The 18,512-nt window shown below is 40.6% G+C and overlaps 1 protein-coding gene across 2 annotated transcripts; it reads right to left on the reverse strand.

The window, feature by feature from the left end:
* Window positions 1–16,550: 16,550 nt before the first annotated feature.
* Window positions 16,551–17,358, reverse strand: LOC110495156 (cholecystokinin-like). 2 transcript variants are annotated; one of them, XM_021570485.3, is made up of 3 exons: window positions 17,290–17,358; window positions 16,912–17,187; window positions 16,551–16,755 (listed from the first exon to the last, which is right to left on the reverse strand). In XM_021570485.3, exons 2-3 carry the CDS (start codon window positions 17,183–17,185, stop codon window positions 16,685–16,687), a joined length of 345 nt encoding a protein of 114 aa, XP_021426160.1. In that variant the 5' UTR covers window positions 17,186–17,187; window positions 17,290–17,358; the 3' UTR covers window positions 16,551–16,684. The 2 variants fall into 2 exon arrangements, with proteins under 2 accessions (XP_021426160.1, XP_021426161.1); XM_021570486.3 differs by having other exon boundaries at window positions 16,551–16,772.
* Between the last annotated feature and the right edge of the window lie 1,154 nt (window positions 17,359–18,512).

The following is an 18,512-nucleotide window of genomic DNA, read 5'->3' on the forward strand; positions in this document are numbered from 1 at the left end:
GTTTAGCTGACCGTAAGTGTTCTTCGCCTGTGTCTACCAGTAGGCATGTGGAGACCAGACAGGAGGTCAGGAAAGTGATCGTGGTCGAGAAGGTCCAAGAAGTACAACAAGTCCAGGAAGTGGTGGAAGGTGAGCAAGCAGGAGAATAATTAACAAAACAAATGAATCAATGAAAGTTTCAAGTGTTGTTACCCATAATACACACAATTCATTCATTCATTATTTTTCGGTTTTGCCACAGCGTATTACCCCCACATAAAGAAGTGTGTGAGGGTGATTGAGGAGGTGGTGTCCACCGTAGTTGATGAGAAGGTGCAGGAAATTAACGAACTGAGAGGTCGAGATAGTTCCAGAATCTGGTGAAGAGGTAACACTCCTGCCTCTGGACCACAAATACCCCTGATGATGGGGGATCAAACCATATATATATGTATGTCATGGTCACATACTGTAATATGTAATATGTCACTTTTGACAGGATTGCATCAGCTGAATGATAACTGATGTAATTTACTCGTGTTACCTTATAACTCTTATGTGGCTCTATCATGTGGACAATTTAATATTATTTCTAGAATGTTTTTTTGCCGTTCCATTTGCTGCCACCAGGTGGCATGTCTCTCATTTAAATATCTTTGGGTAGCCCAATTAAAAGTGAAAATGATCTCATTTGAGTAAATTGGAAACAGATTGATACAGTTACATAAGTGACATCAGGGAAAATACAATTTGCTTCATCAGTTATTATAAAGGTATTTTAGCTCCATTGTATACTCCCAGGACCACAAGCCATGAATGTTCTCTGTTCTCTATGACAGGTTTAAAGTTCATGTTCTGTAGACCTACAACACTGACGCTACATGATACATTTGGCTGTGGATTAAATCTAGATGTCAACGCATTTCAGGACACTGATATCATAATTGAGGGCGCGTTGTTGTCCTCTAAAAATCTGAAAATAAACAACTTTACAGCAGTGTCAGTCGGTGCTGTTTAAGATGAGGGAGGAAGACCATTTTTTTGATGAGCATGGCCTTATTTCTATTATAGCATATTGGATGACTGTCTTTCATATTCCATTCCCCCAGTTCAGTGTTACAATGACCGGTTTAGGCTTTTACATGATGCTCACATTTTCCTTATACCCATCATGAGGTAGCTAGCTACAAGATAGTATATGAATTTAAGTTTACAACATAGGTGCAAACAGGTCGAGTGAAAACTTTTGAGGTGACAGACAGCGACACATTCAATACCACCTTTCACACTCTTGCATCTAGCTGATCTAGAGTGTAATCATTAGTCCAACAGTTGCAAACGACAGTTTCTATTGGTCAAATTCGGGTATGTTTATCCCAGTTTCGGTTTTTCAACAGAATCGACAGAATGAATACACCGCTGATCACACGTACAGTTCACTTTCATAGCCACATTGCATTCCTTTTCGCATCTTTGTGCTTTCCTCCTTTCAACCTTGTTTGTTGACTTAAATGCACAACACATCAGCTGTCTGCAACCAGGCAAAAATAAAACATTCCAAACCACATCATAACCGCTGAACACTACACACAGCCTACATCGTTGTCACCATATTAGCTAAAGTAACATCATAGCTAATATAACTAATGCGTTAGTAATCCCGCAACAATTATGCAGTACAGGCAGCACTCCACAAATTTCTTGTTAACAAACTATAGTTTTGGTAAGTCGGTTAGGACCTCTACTTTTTGCATGACACAAGTAATTTTTTCAACAATTGTTTACAGACAGATTATTTCACTTATAATTCACTGTATCACAATTCCAGTGGGTCAGAATATTACAGTGCCTTGCGAAAGTATTCGGCCCCCTTGAACTTTGCAACCTTTTGCCACATTTCAGGCTTAAAATTATTCAGCCCCCTTAAGTTAAGACTTTGTAGCGCCACCTTTTGCTGCGATTACAGCTGTAAGTCGCTTGGGGTACGTCTCTATCAGTTTTGCACATCAAGAGACTGAAATTTTTTCCCAATCCTCCTTGCAAAACAGCTCGAGCTCAGTGAGGTTGGATGGAGAGCATTTGTGAACAGCAGTTTTCAGTTCTTTCCACAGATTCTCAATTGGATTCAGGTCTGGACTTTGACTTGGCCATTCTAACACCTGGATATGTTTATTTTTGAACCATTCCATTGTAGATTTTGCTTTATGTTTTGGATCATTGTCTTGTTGGAAGACAAATCTCCGTCCCAGTCTCAGGTCTTTTGCAGACTCCATCAGGTTTTCTTCCAGAATGGTCCTGTATTTGGCTCCATCCATCTTCCCATCAATTTTAACCATCTTCCCTGTCCCTGCTGAAGAAAAGCAGCCCCAAACCATGATGCTGCCACAACCATGTTTGACAGTGGGGATGGTGTGTTCAGGGTGATGAGCTGTGTTGCTTTTACGCCAAACATAACGTTTTGCATTGTTGCCAAAAAGTTCAATTTTGGTTTCATCTGACCAGAGCACCTTCTTCCACATGTTTGGTGTGTCTCCCAGGTGGCTTGTGGCAAACTTTAAACAACACTTTTTATGGATATCTTTAAGAAATGGCTTTCTTCTTGACATTCTTCCATAAAGGCCAGATTTGTGCAATATACGACTGATTGTTGTCCTATGGACAGAGTCTCCCACCTCAGCTGTAGATCTCTGCAGTTCATCCAGAGTGATCATGGGCCTCTTGGCTGCATCTCTGATCAGTCTTCTCCTTGTATGAGCTGAAAGTTTAGAGGGACGGCCAGGTCTTGGTAGATTTGCAGTGGTCTGATACTCCTTCCATTTCAATATTATCGCTTGCACAGTGCTCCTTGGGATGTTTAAAGCTTGGGAAATCTTTTTGTATCCAAATTCGGCTTTAAACTTCTTCACAACAGTATCTCGGACCTGCCTGGTGTGTTCCTTGTTCTTCATGATGCTCTCTGCGCTTTTAACGGACCTCTGAGACTATCACAGTGCAGGTGCATTTATACGGAGACTTGATTACACACAGGTGGATTGTATTTATCATCCTTAGTCATTTAGGTCAACATTGGAACATTCAGAGATCCTCACTGAACTTCTGGAGAGAGTTTGCTGCACTGAAAGTAAAGGGGCTGAATAATTTTGCACGCCCAATTTTTCAGTTTTTGATTTGTTAAAAAAGTTTGAAATATCCAATAAATGTTGTTCCACTTCATGATTGTGTCCCACTTGTTGTTGATTCTTCACAAAAAAATACAGTTTTATATCTTTGTTTGAAGCCTGAAATGTGGCAAAAGGTCGCAAAGTTCAAGGGGGCCGAATACTTTCGCAAGGCACTGTACATACACTAAGTTGACTGTGCCTTTAAACAGCTTGGAAAATTCCAGAAAATTATGTCATGGCTTTAGAAGCTCCTGACAGGTTAATTGACATCATTTGAGTCAATTGTATTTCAAGGCCTACCTTCAAACTCACTGCCTCTTTTGCTTGACATCATGGGAAAATGAAAAAAAATCAGCCAAGACCTCAGAAAAAACATTGTAAACCTCCACATGTCTGGTTCATCCTTGGGAGCAATTTCCAAACGCCTGAAGGTACCACTTTCATCTGTACAAACAATAGCATGCAAGTATAAACACCATGGGACCATGCAGCCGTCAAACCACTCAGGAAGGAGACGCGTTCTGTCTCCTAGAGATGAACGTACTTTGGTGCAAAAAGTGTAAATCAATCCCAGAACAACAGCAAAGGACCTTGTGGAGATGCTGGAGGAAACAGGTACAAAAGTATCTATATCCACAGTAAAACGAGTCCTAGATCGACATAACCTGAAAGGCCGCTCAGCAAGGAAGATGCCACTGCTCCAAAACCGCCATAAAAAAATCCAGACTACGGTTTGCAACTGCACATGGGGACAAAGATCGTACATTTTCGAGAAATGTCCTCTGGTCTTCTTGTCTGTCCTCTGGTCTGAACAAAAATAGATTTGTTTGGCTATAATGAATATTGTTATGTTTGGAGATAAACAGGGAGGCTTGCAAGCTGAAGAACACCATCCCAACCGTGAAGCACGGGGATGGCAGCATCATGTTGTGGGGGTGCTTTGCTGCAGGAGGGACTGGTGCACTTCCCAAAATAGATGGAATTGAGAGGGAGGAAAAGTATGTGGATATATTGAAGCAACATCTCAAGACATGACAGGAAGTTAAGGCTTGGTTGCAAATGAGTCTTCCAAATGGACACTGACTCCAGGCATACTTCCAAAGTTGTGGCAAATTGCTTAAGGACAACAAATTCAAGGTATTGGATTGGCCATCACAAAGCCTTAAAAAGAACACAAAGAACTTAAAAACCTTGTGCAAGCAAGGAGGCCTACAAACCTGACTCAGTTACAAAAGCTCTGTCAGGAGGAATGGCCCAAAATTCACCCAACTTATTGTGGGAAGCTTGTGGAAGGCTACCTAAAACGTTTGACCCAAGTTAAACAATTTAAAGGCAATGCTACCAAATACTAATTGAGTGTATGTCAACTTCTGACCCACTGGGAATGTGATGAAAGAAATAAAAGCTGAAATAAATCCTTCTCTCTACTATTATTCTGACATTTCACATTCTTAAAATAAAGTGGTGATCCTAACTAATCTAAGACAGAAAATATTTACTTTGATTAAATGTCAGGAATTGTGAAAAACTGAGCTTAAATGTATTTGACTAAGGTGTATGTACATTTTTCCCAACTTCAACTGTAGCTGTAGCTTATGCTTTCAGTACTAGATTCATTTTCTGATCCTTTGATTGGGTGGACAACATTTCAGTTCATGCTGCAAGATCTCTGATAGGTTGGAGGACGTCCTCTGGAAGTTGTCATAATAACTGTGTAAGTCTATGGGGAGTGAGAACCACGAGACTCCTAGGTTCTGTATTGAAGTCAATGTACCCAGAGAAGGATGGAAACTAGCTGTCCTCTGGCTACACCATGGTGCTGTTGAGGCTACTGTAGACATAGTTGAGGATACTGTGCTTTAAATGAATTATTTGCCGACTTGAATATATTTAGTATAGTTTTATATTAAAATGATTACATTTGACATTTTTCACTGTTTATATTTCTCTGAAATTCACTGAGGAGGATGGTCTTTCCCTTCCTCCATTGATTGAAACAAAGTGTGTACAGAGAATCAGTCGGTAGAGTTTCAGCAGAGAAAGTTTCCGTTACATCTATATATCAGTTTAAACAGCTAAGAGTATGACATAGAGTAGCTCTGGTCCAGAGCGTTACGTGCAGCTTGAGCCATCAAGGCTCCCACCGCAGGTAAGGCTCTGGACCAGAGCTAAACATGGAGCAGATACAGTGAAGGCAGGTTTGTCATGCAGAGAAATGTTGGGCCTCATTCCCCATCATTCAAAACATTTTACAAGTTTTATATAGTAGTAATAATTGGTTAGAGACTTCATCCATAACTGCAATGATTGATTACTTATTCAATTCTGCGTGTTACAACAATCTTTCCTCTCGATCAGCAGGTGATACATTAGCACAATTCATTATACAGCTAACATCTGTATGTACCTGGTCCATTACTTCAAGCTAATTTAACAGAATGGGCCTTGATCAAAAGTAGCACACTATATTGAATAGGGTTTCATTTGTGCCAATGAGGGTTGTCTGAAAGCAGAGGTGTCTTCTGGTCCTAGCTATATCTTCCTCATCTGAGCCATCAGCTCATCTAGACTCTGTTCCTTCTCCCTTAACAGGAAAAATGTTTCATGGGCCGTGTCCGAATACCCATTCTACCATTCTAAATAGTAGGCATTTTGAGTATACGAAAATAGAACGTTATACAGTGTGTGAAATTTCAGAATTGTGGTAAGCTTTAAATACCAGGATGTCATACTCATTCAGTTTTTTTATCTAGTAGAATTTGCTGCACTCTATTGAAGAAAGTAAATGTATTTTGCGACCTACATGTTTTTGACAACAGCTGATAATCAGAATGGCGGGATTCAACACAATTGATCATTGGATGACACCTTCGCAGCATGGATGAGCATAGTATGTTAATATTAGTTGCGTACTGCATTAGTTTATACTAAGCAGCGCATTCTAAATGGTATGCAGTTTAACTGAGTAGTAGAAAAGCCAGATTTCGGACAAGGCCATTGTTACTTGAAACTACTTAAGATCTGCCAATTAATTTCCCCGACTCATAGAGTCGAGAGTGGTGAGTCACACTTTAAATCAGAGGACGGCTCAATGTAACGGCTGAAACAGATTGAATGGAATGGTCTCCATATGTTTGATACACTTTCGTTCAATCCATTTCATTCCAGCCATTACTATGAGCTGTCCTCCCCTCACCAGCCTCCACTGATACATGGGGACTTGGCTTTTCTGTGCTCACCGTACAGATACTACAGTATTCTTAAAAGGTGTATTTGGTACTGACCTTCTCAGGGATGGAGTAGGCCACGGTGATATCCTCTGGGAGGTCAGGGACAGGGCCTGAGGCTCCCATGAGCTCCTCATCAGTCACCTCTGAAACCAGCTCAGAACCTGAAAGAGCAACAACATACAGGGCATTCGGAAAGTATTCAGATCCCTTGACTTGTTCCACATTTTGTTACGTTACAGCCTTATTCTAAAATGTATTACATTTATTTGTCCTCATCAATCTACATACCATACCCCATAATGACAAAGCGAAAACAGGTTTTTAGAATTGTTTACAAATGTATTAAGATAAAAAACAGATGAACCTTATTTACATAACTATTCAGACGCTTTGCTATGAGACTCGAAATTGAACTCCGATGCATCCTTTTTCCATTGGTCATCCTTGAGATGTTTCTACAACTTGATTGGAGTCCACCTGTGGTAAATTCAATTGATTGGACATGATTTGGAAAGGAACAAACCTGTCCATATAAGGTCCCACAGTTGACAGTGCACGTCAGAGCAAAACCCAAGCCATGGGGTCAAAGGAATTGTCTGTAGAGCTCCATGACAGGGTTGTGTTGAGACACAGATCTGGGGAACGGTACCAAAAAATGTCTGCAGCATTGAAGGTCCCCAATAACACAGTGCCCTCCATCATTCTTTAATGGAAGACGTTTGGAACCACCAAGACTCTTCCTAGAGCTGGCCGCCTGGCCAAACTGAGCAATCGGGGGAGAAGGGCCTTGGTCAGGGAGGTGAACAAGAACCCGATGGGTGAACCTTCCAGAAGAACAACTCTGCAACACTCCACCAATCAGGCCTTTAAGGTAGAGTGGCCAGACAGAAGCCACTCCTCAGTTAAAGGCACATGAAAGCCAGCTTGGATTTTGGCTAAAGGCACCCAAAGACTCTCAGACCATGAGAAACAAGATTCTCTGGTCTGGTGAAACCAAGATTGAACTCTTTAGCCTGAATGGCAAGCGTCACGTCTGGCACCATCCCTATGGTGAAGCATGGTGGTGGCTGCATCATGCCGTGGGGATGTTTTTCGGCAGCAGGGACTGGGAGAGTAGTCAGCATGGAGGGAAAGAAAGGAGCAAAACTGTCTATCCTATCGATCCTCGACTTCGGCGATGTCATTTACAAAATAGCCTCCAACACTCTACTCAGAAAACTGAATGCAGTGCCATCCGTTGTGTCACCAAAGCCCCATATACCACCCACCACTGCGACCTGTATGCTCTCGTCGACTGGCCCTCGCTACTCCAGGTCATCTATAAGTCTTTGCTAGGTAAAGCTCCGCCTTATCTCAGCTCACTGGTCACCATAACACCCACTTGTAGCATGCGCTCCAGCAGGTATATCTCACTGGGCATCCCCAAAGCCAACACCTACTTTGAACGCCTTCCCTTCCAGTTCTCTGCATGTAGATTTTTCTATTCTGTTATTGACTGTACTTTTGTTTATTCCATGTGTAATTCTGTGCTGTTGTTTTTTATCGCACTGCTTTGCTTTATCTTGGCCAGGTCGCAGTTGTAAATGAGATCTTGTTCTCAACTGGTCTACCTGGTTAAATAAAGGTGAAAAAAAATGAACTGATCAAAGTACAAAGAGAACCTTGATGAAAACCTGCTCCAGAGCACTCAGGACCTCAGACTGGGGTGAAGGTTCACCTTCCAACAGGACAACAACCCTAAGAACACAAGCAAGACAACACAGGAGTGGCTTTGGGACAAGTCTCTGAATGTCCTTGAGCGACCCAGCCAGAGCCCAGACTTGAATCTGATCAAACATCTCTGGAGAGTCCTGAAAATAGCTGTTCAGCGACGCTCCCCATCCAACCTGACAGAGCTTGAGAGGACTGGGGGGAACTCCCCAAATACAGGTGTGCCAAGCTTGTAGCTTCATACCCAAGAAGAGTCGAGGCTGTAATCACTGCCAAAGGTGCTTCAACAAATTACTGAGTAAAGGGTCTGAATACTTATGTAAATGTAATATTTCATTTTTTTATTTTTTATACATTTTCAAAAATATCTACAAACCTGTTTTTGCTTTGTCATTATGGTGTATTGTCTGTCGATTGTTGAGGGGAAAATACTATTTAATCTACTCTACCGGTCAAAAGTTCTGGAACACCTACTCATTCAAGGGTTTTTCTTTATTTTAACTATTTATTACATTGTAGAATAATAGTGAAGATGTCAAAACTATGAAATAACACAAATGGAATCATGTAGTAAGCAAAAAAGTGTTAAAGAAATCTAAATATATTTTATTTTTGAGATTCTTCAAATAATCACCCTTTACCTTGATGACAGCCTTGCACACTCTTGGCATTCTCTCAACCAGCTCTACCTGCAATGCTTTTCCAACAGTCTTGAAGGAGTTCCCACATATGCTGAGCACTTGTTGGCTGCTTTTCCTTCACTCTGCGGTCCGACTCATCCCAAACCATCTCAGTTTGGTTGATGTCGGGGGACTGTGGAGGCCAGGACATCTGATGCAGCACTCCATCACTCGTCTTCTTCGTAAAATAGCCGTTACACAGCCTGGAGGTGTGTTAGGTCATTGTCCTGTTGAAAAACAAATGATAGTCCCACTAAGCCCAACCCAGATGGGATGGCGTATCACTGCAGAATGCTGTGGTAGCCATGCTGGTTAAGTGTGCCTTCAATTCTAAATAAATTACAGACAGTGTCACCAACAAAACACCACCACACCATAATACTTCCTCCTCTATGCTTTAAGATGGGAAATACACATGCGGAGATCATCGGTTTACCCACACCGCGTCTCACAAAGACACGGCAGTTGGAACCAAAAATCTCCAATTTGGACTCCAGACCAAAGGACAAGTTTGCACCGATCTGATGTCCATAGCTCGTGTTTCTTGGACCAAGCAAGTCTCTTCTTCTTATTGATGTCCTTTAGTAGTGGGTTCTTTGCAGCAATTCGATCAGTCTCCTATGAACAATGATGTAGAGATGCGTCTGTTACTTGAACTCTGTGAAGCATTTATTTGGGATGCAATTTCTGAGGCTGGTAACTCTAATGAACTTATCCTCTGTAGCAGAGGTAACTCTGGGTCTCCCATTCCTCTGGCGGTCCTCATGAGAGCCAGTTTCATCATAGCGCTTGATGGTTTTTGCGACTTCACTTGAAGTAACTTACAAAGTTCTTGACATTTTTTCCTTATTGACATTTCTTAAAGTAATGATGGACTGTCGTTTCTCTTTGCTTATTTGAGCTGTTCTTATCATAGTATGGACTTGGTATTTTACCAAATAGGCCTATCTTCTGTATACCCCCCTTCCATTGTCACAACACAACTGATTGGCTCAAACGCATTAAGAAGGAAAGCCTTTCCACAAATTAACTTTTAACAAGGCACACCTGTTAATTGAAATGTATTCCAGGTGACTACCTCATGAAGCTGGTTGAGGGAATGCCAAGCTGGTCGAGGGAATGCAAAGCTGTCATCAAGGCAAAGGGTGGCTATTTAGAGAATCTCAAAAATTAAATATATTTAGATTTGTTTACCGCTTTTTTGCTTACTACATGGTTCCATATGTGTTATTTCATGGTTTTGATGTCTTCACCATTATTCTACAATGTAGAAAATCGTAAAAATAAAGAAAAACCCTTGAATGAGTAGATGTTCTAAAACTTTTGACCAGTAGTGTATTTTAGAATGAGGCTGTAATGTAACAAAATGTGGAAAAAGTCAAAGGGTCTGAATACTCTCCGAATGCACTATACATGGGTATTTCTGGGTATGTGTGAATTACATGATCTCTCATACAGAGACGGACAGCATACACACAGAGTATTTACTTTTCAAATCAAATTGTATTTGTCACACACTTCGCAGACAACAGGCGTAGACTAACAGTGAATGCCTTTCCATAGTATATGTATATATCCCCCCCCTCCCCCCCCCCCAATTTCATGGTATCCAATTGGTAGTTGCAGTCTTGTCTCATCGCTGCAACTCCCGTACAGACTCAGGAGAGGTCGAGAGCCGTATGTCCTCCAAAACACAACTCTACCAAGCCACACTGCTTCTTAACACAATGCCCACTTAACCCGGAAGCCAGCCGCACAAATGTGTCGGAGGAAACACGGTACACCTGGTGACCGTGTCAGCGTGCACTGTGCTCAGCCCGCCACAGGAGTCGCTAGTGCGCGATGGGACAAGGACATACCTGCCGGCCAAACCCTTCACTAACCCGAACGATGCTGGGCAAATTGTGCGCCGACCACCTGTCGGCGCCACCACCCATCCCTCCTGCTCCCCTACTTCTCCACCAGGTAAGATCTGCGAGTCCCTCACACACACCTATTCATTGGTTACACTTTATTTTACGGTCCGGTTTCACATTTTATTTGATGTTTGTTTTATTTAACCAGGAAGGCTGTTAAGATATGTTTTTCGAAGGAGACCTGGTCAAGAAAGCAGCATACAGTCAAGTGCATAAAGTTACATGTTTTTTGTCTGGTATTTACTAAGAGCGTATTTATGGTGACAATGAATACTTCCTGGAAGTTTCGTCAAAATAATAGGTAACCTGGTACTAAATGGTGTTCGAAATGAATTCAAAGGAACATAAGTAATTACCAGGAAGTGGACTGTTGAAGGTCGACTGACCTAAAGCTACCATTAAAATACATTTGCATCTGAATGGAAATGTGCAGAGACTTTTCCCTGTTTCTCCAGTTTTGCATTTTGCCTCCAGCACCATCGCTAATCGGTTTTGTGTGTACGGTAGATTCTGCCTATTATCCCCAGGTAGTGAACCGTAAAATAACATGAAATCCATTTATTTTTCATTAATTTGAAATGTAATTAATTAATTCAACCAAAGCCCAATATTAGTAATAACCTGAAAAGGTATTTACAAAATGACTACAAAAGACTCAAAACAATAGCAGCTTTGCTGTGCCCCCGCACATTGACTCTGTACCGGTACCCCCTGTACGTAGCCCGGCTATTGTTATTTTCTGCTGCTCTTTAATAATTTGTTATTCTTATCTCTTATTATAATTTTTTTTTGGGGGGGGGTATTTTCTTAAAACTGCATTGTTCGTTAAGGGCTTGTAAGTAAGTATTTCACTGTAAGGTGATACCTGTGATACCTGTTGTATTCGGTGCATGTGACAAATAACATTTTATTTGATTACAGAATGGTAGAGAGATTGATACACTGACTTTACTTCCTGAACGTTTGTGACATTATTGACATTCACTGAGTTATACTACTCTGCTCTTTACTCAAAAGTCCTCATTTAGCACTCGTAGTACTGTGTGTTTTACATGGCATCACACAACATCACCTGCTGCAAGTCATTGTAAAATAATGCTTTACTTCGAAATGCTGTCAATTATGTCAGTCATTGTAAACTTCTGTATTTAGTCGAACCTCACCAAAAGCATTCAGGTAGTTTATCATGCTGTATCAAAGACAACAGAAAGTGACTGTAAAAGGTCTCGGCACTAGTCTATGTGCTGGATCGGTGTTATCAGAGCTTAAACTAAAGTGTTGTTGGTACAAATGTAATTCATGTCATCAGGAATAATGAAAGTGAGCTGTATGAAAAGATGAAGTTGGGCATTCAAAGTGATTGCACTAAGGGAAAAAACGAGGAAAAAACAGATGCAAGCAAAGTGTCACCGAAGAAAAGAAAGGTACAAAAAACCAAGTGATCATGGACTGCATGCTTTCTTGGATGCTTTTTCAGCTGTCTGGACAATCAATTGTAGATAAAAGGTGTAGGATACTGCAGATCAAAAGGGGAAATTATAGCAAATGATGACCATTTTTATTCAGAAGAAAATGAACAAAACAGAAATACATATCAGATGTTTAAAATGCTGAAGTCTATGTTATAATCACTGAGATGTAAGTCTGTATATATTGTACCACCTGTACATTAAAAAGTATATTGTGTTTCTATCAGCCACACGTGCATGTGTTATTTTTCTACTCAAAGGGCCGGTGTTGTGCCGAAAAGCTCCCCCCTGCCAGAATCCCCCCTTGCGTAAACGCTCAAGCACTCAATTCTTCATTGCTGTGAATTGCTTGTGTCGTGTCTTTACTATCATTAAATGAAGTTTTATCAAAGATTTTCTGTAATTAGTTATTACGCGATCAAACTGATTAATCATGTAACTGTAATTAACTAGGAAGTCGGGGCACCAAGGAAAATATTCAGATAACAAAGTATAATTTCCTAAAATAACTTTTCAGATATTTTATCTGATCAATTAGTCTTCGAATTCATGAATTAGTTATTTTACCTCACGTTAGTCTCATTCTAAACGTCATAAATTGTTGGTTATCTGCACGAACCCAGTCTTCACTATGAGTCATCCATACATCAATTGTCTTAAATCATTTATTACTAACTAAGTAATTCATAGAAATGCATAAACAAACAGTAAATATGGTTACAGGAAATGATAGGAGAATGTGCCCTAGTGGGCTAAACCGGCATCGCGGCTTGTTAGACAAAAGGGAAGTGGGGGTTGACTAAGAAGTCACTACAGAGTTAATAATTATAACAATTGAAATGCTAATCCTTAACACATGAACTCTCACTCATTCGGGAACAATTGCAATCAATATATATATTTTTGCTCAGTGTGTCGTCTTGATCGCTGTTGAAAAGTTTGTTTCCTTTGTAGAATTGCCCGTCTCTCCCTCTCTGTCGTGGTTATAGTGGTTAGTTCAGAGTGCCATTCATTCATGTTGTTGTAGAATGGTTGTTTCGCCGGTTGTCGTTCTTCACATTCAATGATACCGAATTCCTAGCTGCAGACTAGAAATTAATATCAAAGACTTGTTCTTATTCTGTTGGTATCGATAGTCTAAGAGTTTAACCACGTGGTATGGTTAAAAGATTCAGCAATGGTCTGCAACCTTCATCCTCCCGTGATTGAGAGAAACATGGTCCACTTGAGGAATTCTCAAGATTGCAATTCTGAATAAAACTCCAGAAAAGGGGCTGTCCCAGGAGGCCTGACCCTAACTGGGCTCATGGGCGGTCCTCTGATTTAGTTCAACTCAAAAGGGAAATGGAGTTTCCTTCATTAAACAGTCCAAAATCACATTACACAATTTTACAAACAGGATCATACTCACTCATTCATCTTATACAACAATTAGATGTAAACCTCATATCTGAGGCTATTATATAAACAGCGTTATGGTAATGTGGCCACACCGTCTCCCATGAGCTTCCCCAAGTTGTAACAAATGGACCAGTTCGTAGCTGGATTCTTCACTGATCTTTTATACCTTCTCCGGAACATGAAATTTGTTCGGACCTCAAGTTCCCTGAGGTGGAAGAAATTCCTTTTGTTCTCTATGAAAATTCACTCTGTCTCTTATACTGTGTGGCCATGAGGCAGGGTCTTCTCCTCAGGAATTTACGACCTCTCTCTGTCCATAGCAGTCTGGTTGAAGGAGGCAAGAGGGAGGCAGGGAGAAGAGGATGCTGTACCCAAAGAGGCCAACGTCATGACACTTGAAGGCACTCAATTCATCATTGCTGCGACTTGCTTGCTTGCTAGTTGAGATTTCTGATCGCGTTAGGCTGCGTTTCATTTTATTTTTTATGTCGGTTTGAATGCGGGGGAAACAATAGTAATGTCAGCAGATTTCAGTTTGGCTATTTGCTTCAAGTGTATTCATCTATAAATAAAAATCTTTGTCAAACTTTGTCATCTCTCCCATGTCTTATTCGACTAGTAGTTGTTTTGAAATGTTTATTGCTTGCCTACGTTTTACTCCCTCCTGTTTAATTTACCACACATACATGAATTATTAATTGTGGTTGCCTATCCTGACGTGAAGTTTGTTCTATTGAAAGTATTTGACTCTGATGTGGGCAACAGAAAGTATTTGACTCTAGCCATAAAGGAAATCCCCCCTTTCTATATTGGGACTGCAAGGCCTCGAACACTTCAGAATAATTTTGGTATCTCATGTTGACCAGTAGTGTATGCCACAGAAAGTATTTGACTCTAGCCACAAAATTAAGGAAATTAAGAATTAAATATTTAAAAATATATATATTTCACCTTTATTTAACCAGGTAGGCTAGTTGAGAACAAGTTCTCATTTGCAACTGCGACCTGGCCAAGATAAAGCAAAGCAATTCGACACATACAACATCACAGATTTACACATGGAATAAACAAACACAATCAACAATACAGTAGTGTATATTTAATTAGTAGTATATACAGTGCCTTGCGAAAGTATTCGGCCCCCTTGAACTTTGCGACCTTTTGCCACATTTCAGGCTTCAAACCATAAAGATATAAAACTGTGTTTTTTTGTGAAGAATCAACAACAAGTGGGACACAATCATGAAGTGGAACGACATTTATTGGATATTTCAAACTTTTTTAACAAATCAAAAACTGAAAAATTGGGCGTGCAAAATTATTCAGCCCCCTTAAGTTAATACTTTGTAGCACCACCTTTTGCTGCGATTACAGCTGTAAGTCGCTTGGGGTATGTCTCTATCAGTTTTGCACATCGAGAGACTGACATTTTTTCCCCTTCCTCCTTGCAAAACAGCTCGAGCTCAGTGAGGTTGGATGGAGAGCATTTGTGAACAGCAGTTTTCAGTTCTTTCCACAGATTCTCGATTGGATTCAGGTCTGGACTTTGACTTGGCCATTCTAACACCTGGATATGTTTATTTTTGAACCATTCCATTGTAGATGTTGCTTTATGTTTTGGATCATTGTCTTGTTGGAAGACAAATCTCCGTCCCAGTCTCAGGTCTTTTGCAGACTCCATCAGGTTTTCTTCCAGAATGGTCCTGTATTTGGCTCCATCCATCTTCCCATCAATTTTAACCATCTTCCCTGTCCCTGCTGAAGAAAAGCAGGCCCAAACCATGATCCTGCCACCACCATGTTTGACAGTGGGGATGGTGTGTTCAGCTGTGTTGCTTTTACGCCAAACATAACGTTTTGCATTGTTGCCAAAAAGTTCAATTTTGGTTTCATCTGACCAGAGCACCTTCTTCCACATGTTTGGTGTGTCTCCCAGGTGGCTTGTGGCAAACTTTAAACAACACTTTTTATGGATATCTTTAAGAAATGGCTTTCTTCTTGCCACTCTTCCATAAAGGCCAGATTTGTGCAATATACGACTGATTGTTGTCCTATGGACAGAGTCTCCCACCTCAGCTGTAGATCTCTGCAGTTCATCCAGAGTGATCATGGGCCTCTTGGCTGCATCTCTGATCAGTCTTCTCCTTGTATGAGCTGAAAGTTTAGAGGGACGGCCAGGTCTTGGTAGATTTGCAGTGGTCTGATACTCCTTCCATTTCAATATTATCGCTTGCACAGTGCTCCTTGGGATGTTTAAAGCTTGTTCTTCATGATGCTCTCTGCGCTTTTAACGGACCTCTGAGACTATCACAGTGCAGGTGCATTTATACGGAGACTTGATTACACACAAGTGGATTGTATTTATCATCATTAGTCATTTAGGTCAACATTGGATCATTCAGAGATCCTCACTGAACTTCTGGAGAGAGTTTGCTGCACTGAAAGTAAAGGGGCTGAATAATTTTGCAAGCCCAATTTTTCAGTTTTTGATTTGTTAAAAAAGTTTGAAATATCCAATAAATGTCGTTCCACTTCATGATTGTGTCCCACTTGTTGTTGATTCTTCACAAAAAAATACAGTTTTATATATTTATGTTTGAAGCCTGAAATGTGGCAAAAGGTCGCAAAGTTCAAGGGGGCCGAATACTTTCGCAAGGCACTGTAGGTAATTGCTTGTTCACTTCTAAAGGCACACTTTTAGGAGTACGAATTTCTATAAGCAGTAATATTTCTCGAGGCAGTATTATCCTCTTTGTCTGAAAATGAAATAATTGTCATTCAAGAAAATGTAGTCATGCCGAAATCCCCCCATCCCCCTTCTAATTTCCTTAATTTTGTGGCTGGCAAGGGAAGCACAACACAAGTTTCCCCGGACACATTAAGCCTTGTCCTAGACTAGAAAGAATACTTCATGTAGATTCTGTGTCCGGGAAACCAACCCATATCCTGAATGGAAACCCGCCCATTGTCCTAAATGAAATCAAGAAATGTCCGTAGACATACATACTGCAAACATGTTTATTATGACACAGGGATTAAAAGCAAAACATGACATGACATAATCCAATTAAAATATACAATCTACTTCAAATAGGAATGGATTCCTGAGTAACTGAAGATGTACCACAGGCCTCATCTCTACTCTGCACTCCGCCTTCCAAAGTCTACCCATCCTTGGTAGTCCCGGTCCGGACACTCGTTCATCATCTCTGCGAACAATACAAACCTACATGAACCAAACAGAAAAGTTAATTGGGAATTTAAAGTGCTCAAGCGAACAACGATGCACTTCAAATGTGCCACAGTAGATGTTGGCATCTCTCTTTCTCTCTCACACATGCACTTGACTCGACACCACCACTTACCTGAGATGGCCTGCATGATTTGCTTGGACATGAACTCGCGCTGGTCCTCCGACAGGTGCGACATCCTCTCCATCCGTGCCATGCTCGTTTGAGGGTCTTGCTCCCGCTTAGCGATGTTCTCCGCAGCATTCCTCACTGCCTCCCTCCTGGCCAGTAGCTGTGGCAGTATCCCACCCTGTTTGGTGTTGCCATCCGACTTGGATACGGGTGATGTCAAACCAACCCCTACTAGCGCTGCCATGAGGACGCACACCAACAATCCACTCATTGCCATGCCTGGACGCAGAAGAAGAGTTTTCTTACAATATAGCTTTAGATTATTAGAAGTAGGGAATGCAAAAAGCAATTTTTTTGTGTGAAAATGACAGTGGCAATTACCTTAAAAGAGAGGTGATCGTACGTAACAGTCTGTACTAAACGAAGTCAGCAAGTGCGAATGATATTGCCAGCTCTCTATGTCAGGTCTTTTATAGACAAAGGTCTATGTAGCCAATATGGTAAAAGAGCAATATCTGATAACAATGTCCAAGATGGAACCCTTGATTGATTGAAAAAGACGATGGAAACTCCATGCGTAATGGATGCTCAGTGCCAGAATGGGGCGCATCAATATTCTAATCGTTCGCCTGGAAATGAGAGACAATAAAGTATAACTCAGACATTCAATAGTGGTTGTTGTTACAGAAGTCTACAACCCTGTCATAACACCTGTATCCAAGGCCAAGGACCACCAACTGTAACTTCCACTTGCATTGACATGCAATAAAACCCATAGATCAACCATTAGAAAGGCCATAGAAAAAAGTTGCAAGTGGTGCATCACTTAGAAACACATTTGAAACACAAAGGCACCATATCATTACTGTTGTTCTTAATATAGACCTAGTTATACAACTATTATGACAGCGATATCGTTATGGCGTAACCTAAACGACGGATGAGGAAGGGTTTTAAGTGGACAGTGTGTGATGACGTACATCCAACACTCTTATCTGGATTAAAGAGGGCATCATTGACTGGAACCAACATTAGAGTTGTTTACCTATAGATTTTCTAAATAGTCAAGGAAATATATTCTGTGTATAGCATAGTCTTTAAAAGCAATAAAAACATTTTAATTCAATTCGTACGGACATGATATCCATTTAGAATGTTGCAAATGAAGCTTGTTAATATATATATGTTTTTTTAAACACTGGAATTGTTGTCAGGATACCACAGCCAAAGTACTATGCTGTTATGGAAATAGGAAACAAGATATAATGGTTTAACATGGACCTGATGTCTCTTTACATTGTGCACTTCACAAGAATGTAAAGTATCAACTAATGTATATAGAAAAACTGGAAGCCAGTCTGTCAGTTTCTGGCACTCCAAAGGATGATAAGAATGTATAGGAGGCTCTTTCTTATGAAGACTGGAGGTGTGTGTGTGGTAACTGGGGTAATTAAGGTATGTTTGAGATGTTGTTCATTCAGTTTTGAGATGTGGGTGTGGAAGAGAGTGTTATGGAGAAACTGATCATTAAAGGGAAATGTAAAGGATAATTACATTTAAAAAAGCACAAAGATTGTTGATGATCCTAGATTAGAAATAAACTG

The sequence above is a fragment of the Oncorhynchus mykiss genome, chromosome 17 (assembly GCF_057628025.1).
Source record: "Oncorhynchus mykiss isolate SJ-2025 chromosome 17, ASM5762802v1, whole genome shotgun sequence".
NCBI classification, from domain to species: domain Eukaryota; kingdom Metazoa; phylum Chordata; class Actinopteri; order Salmoniformes; family Salmonidae; genus Oncorhynchus; species Oncorhynchus mykiss.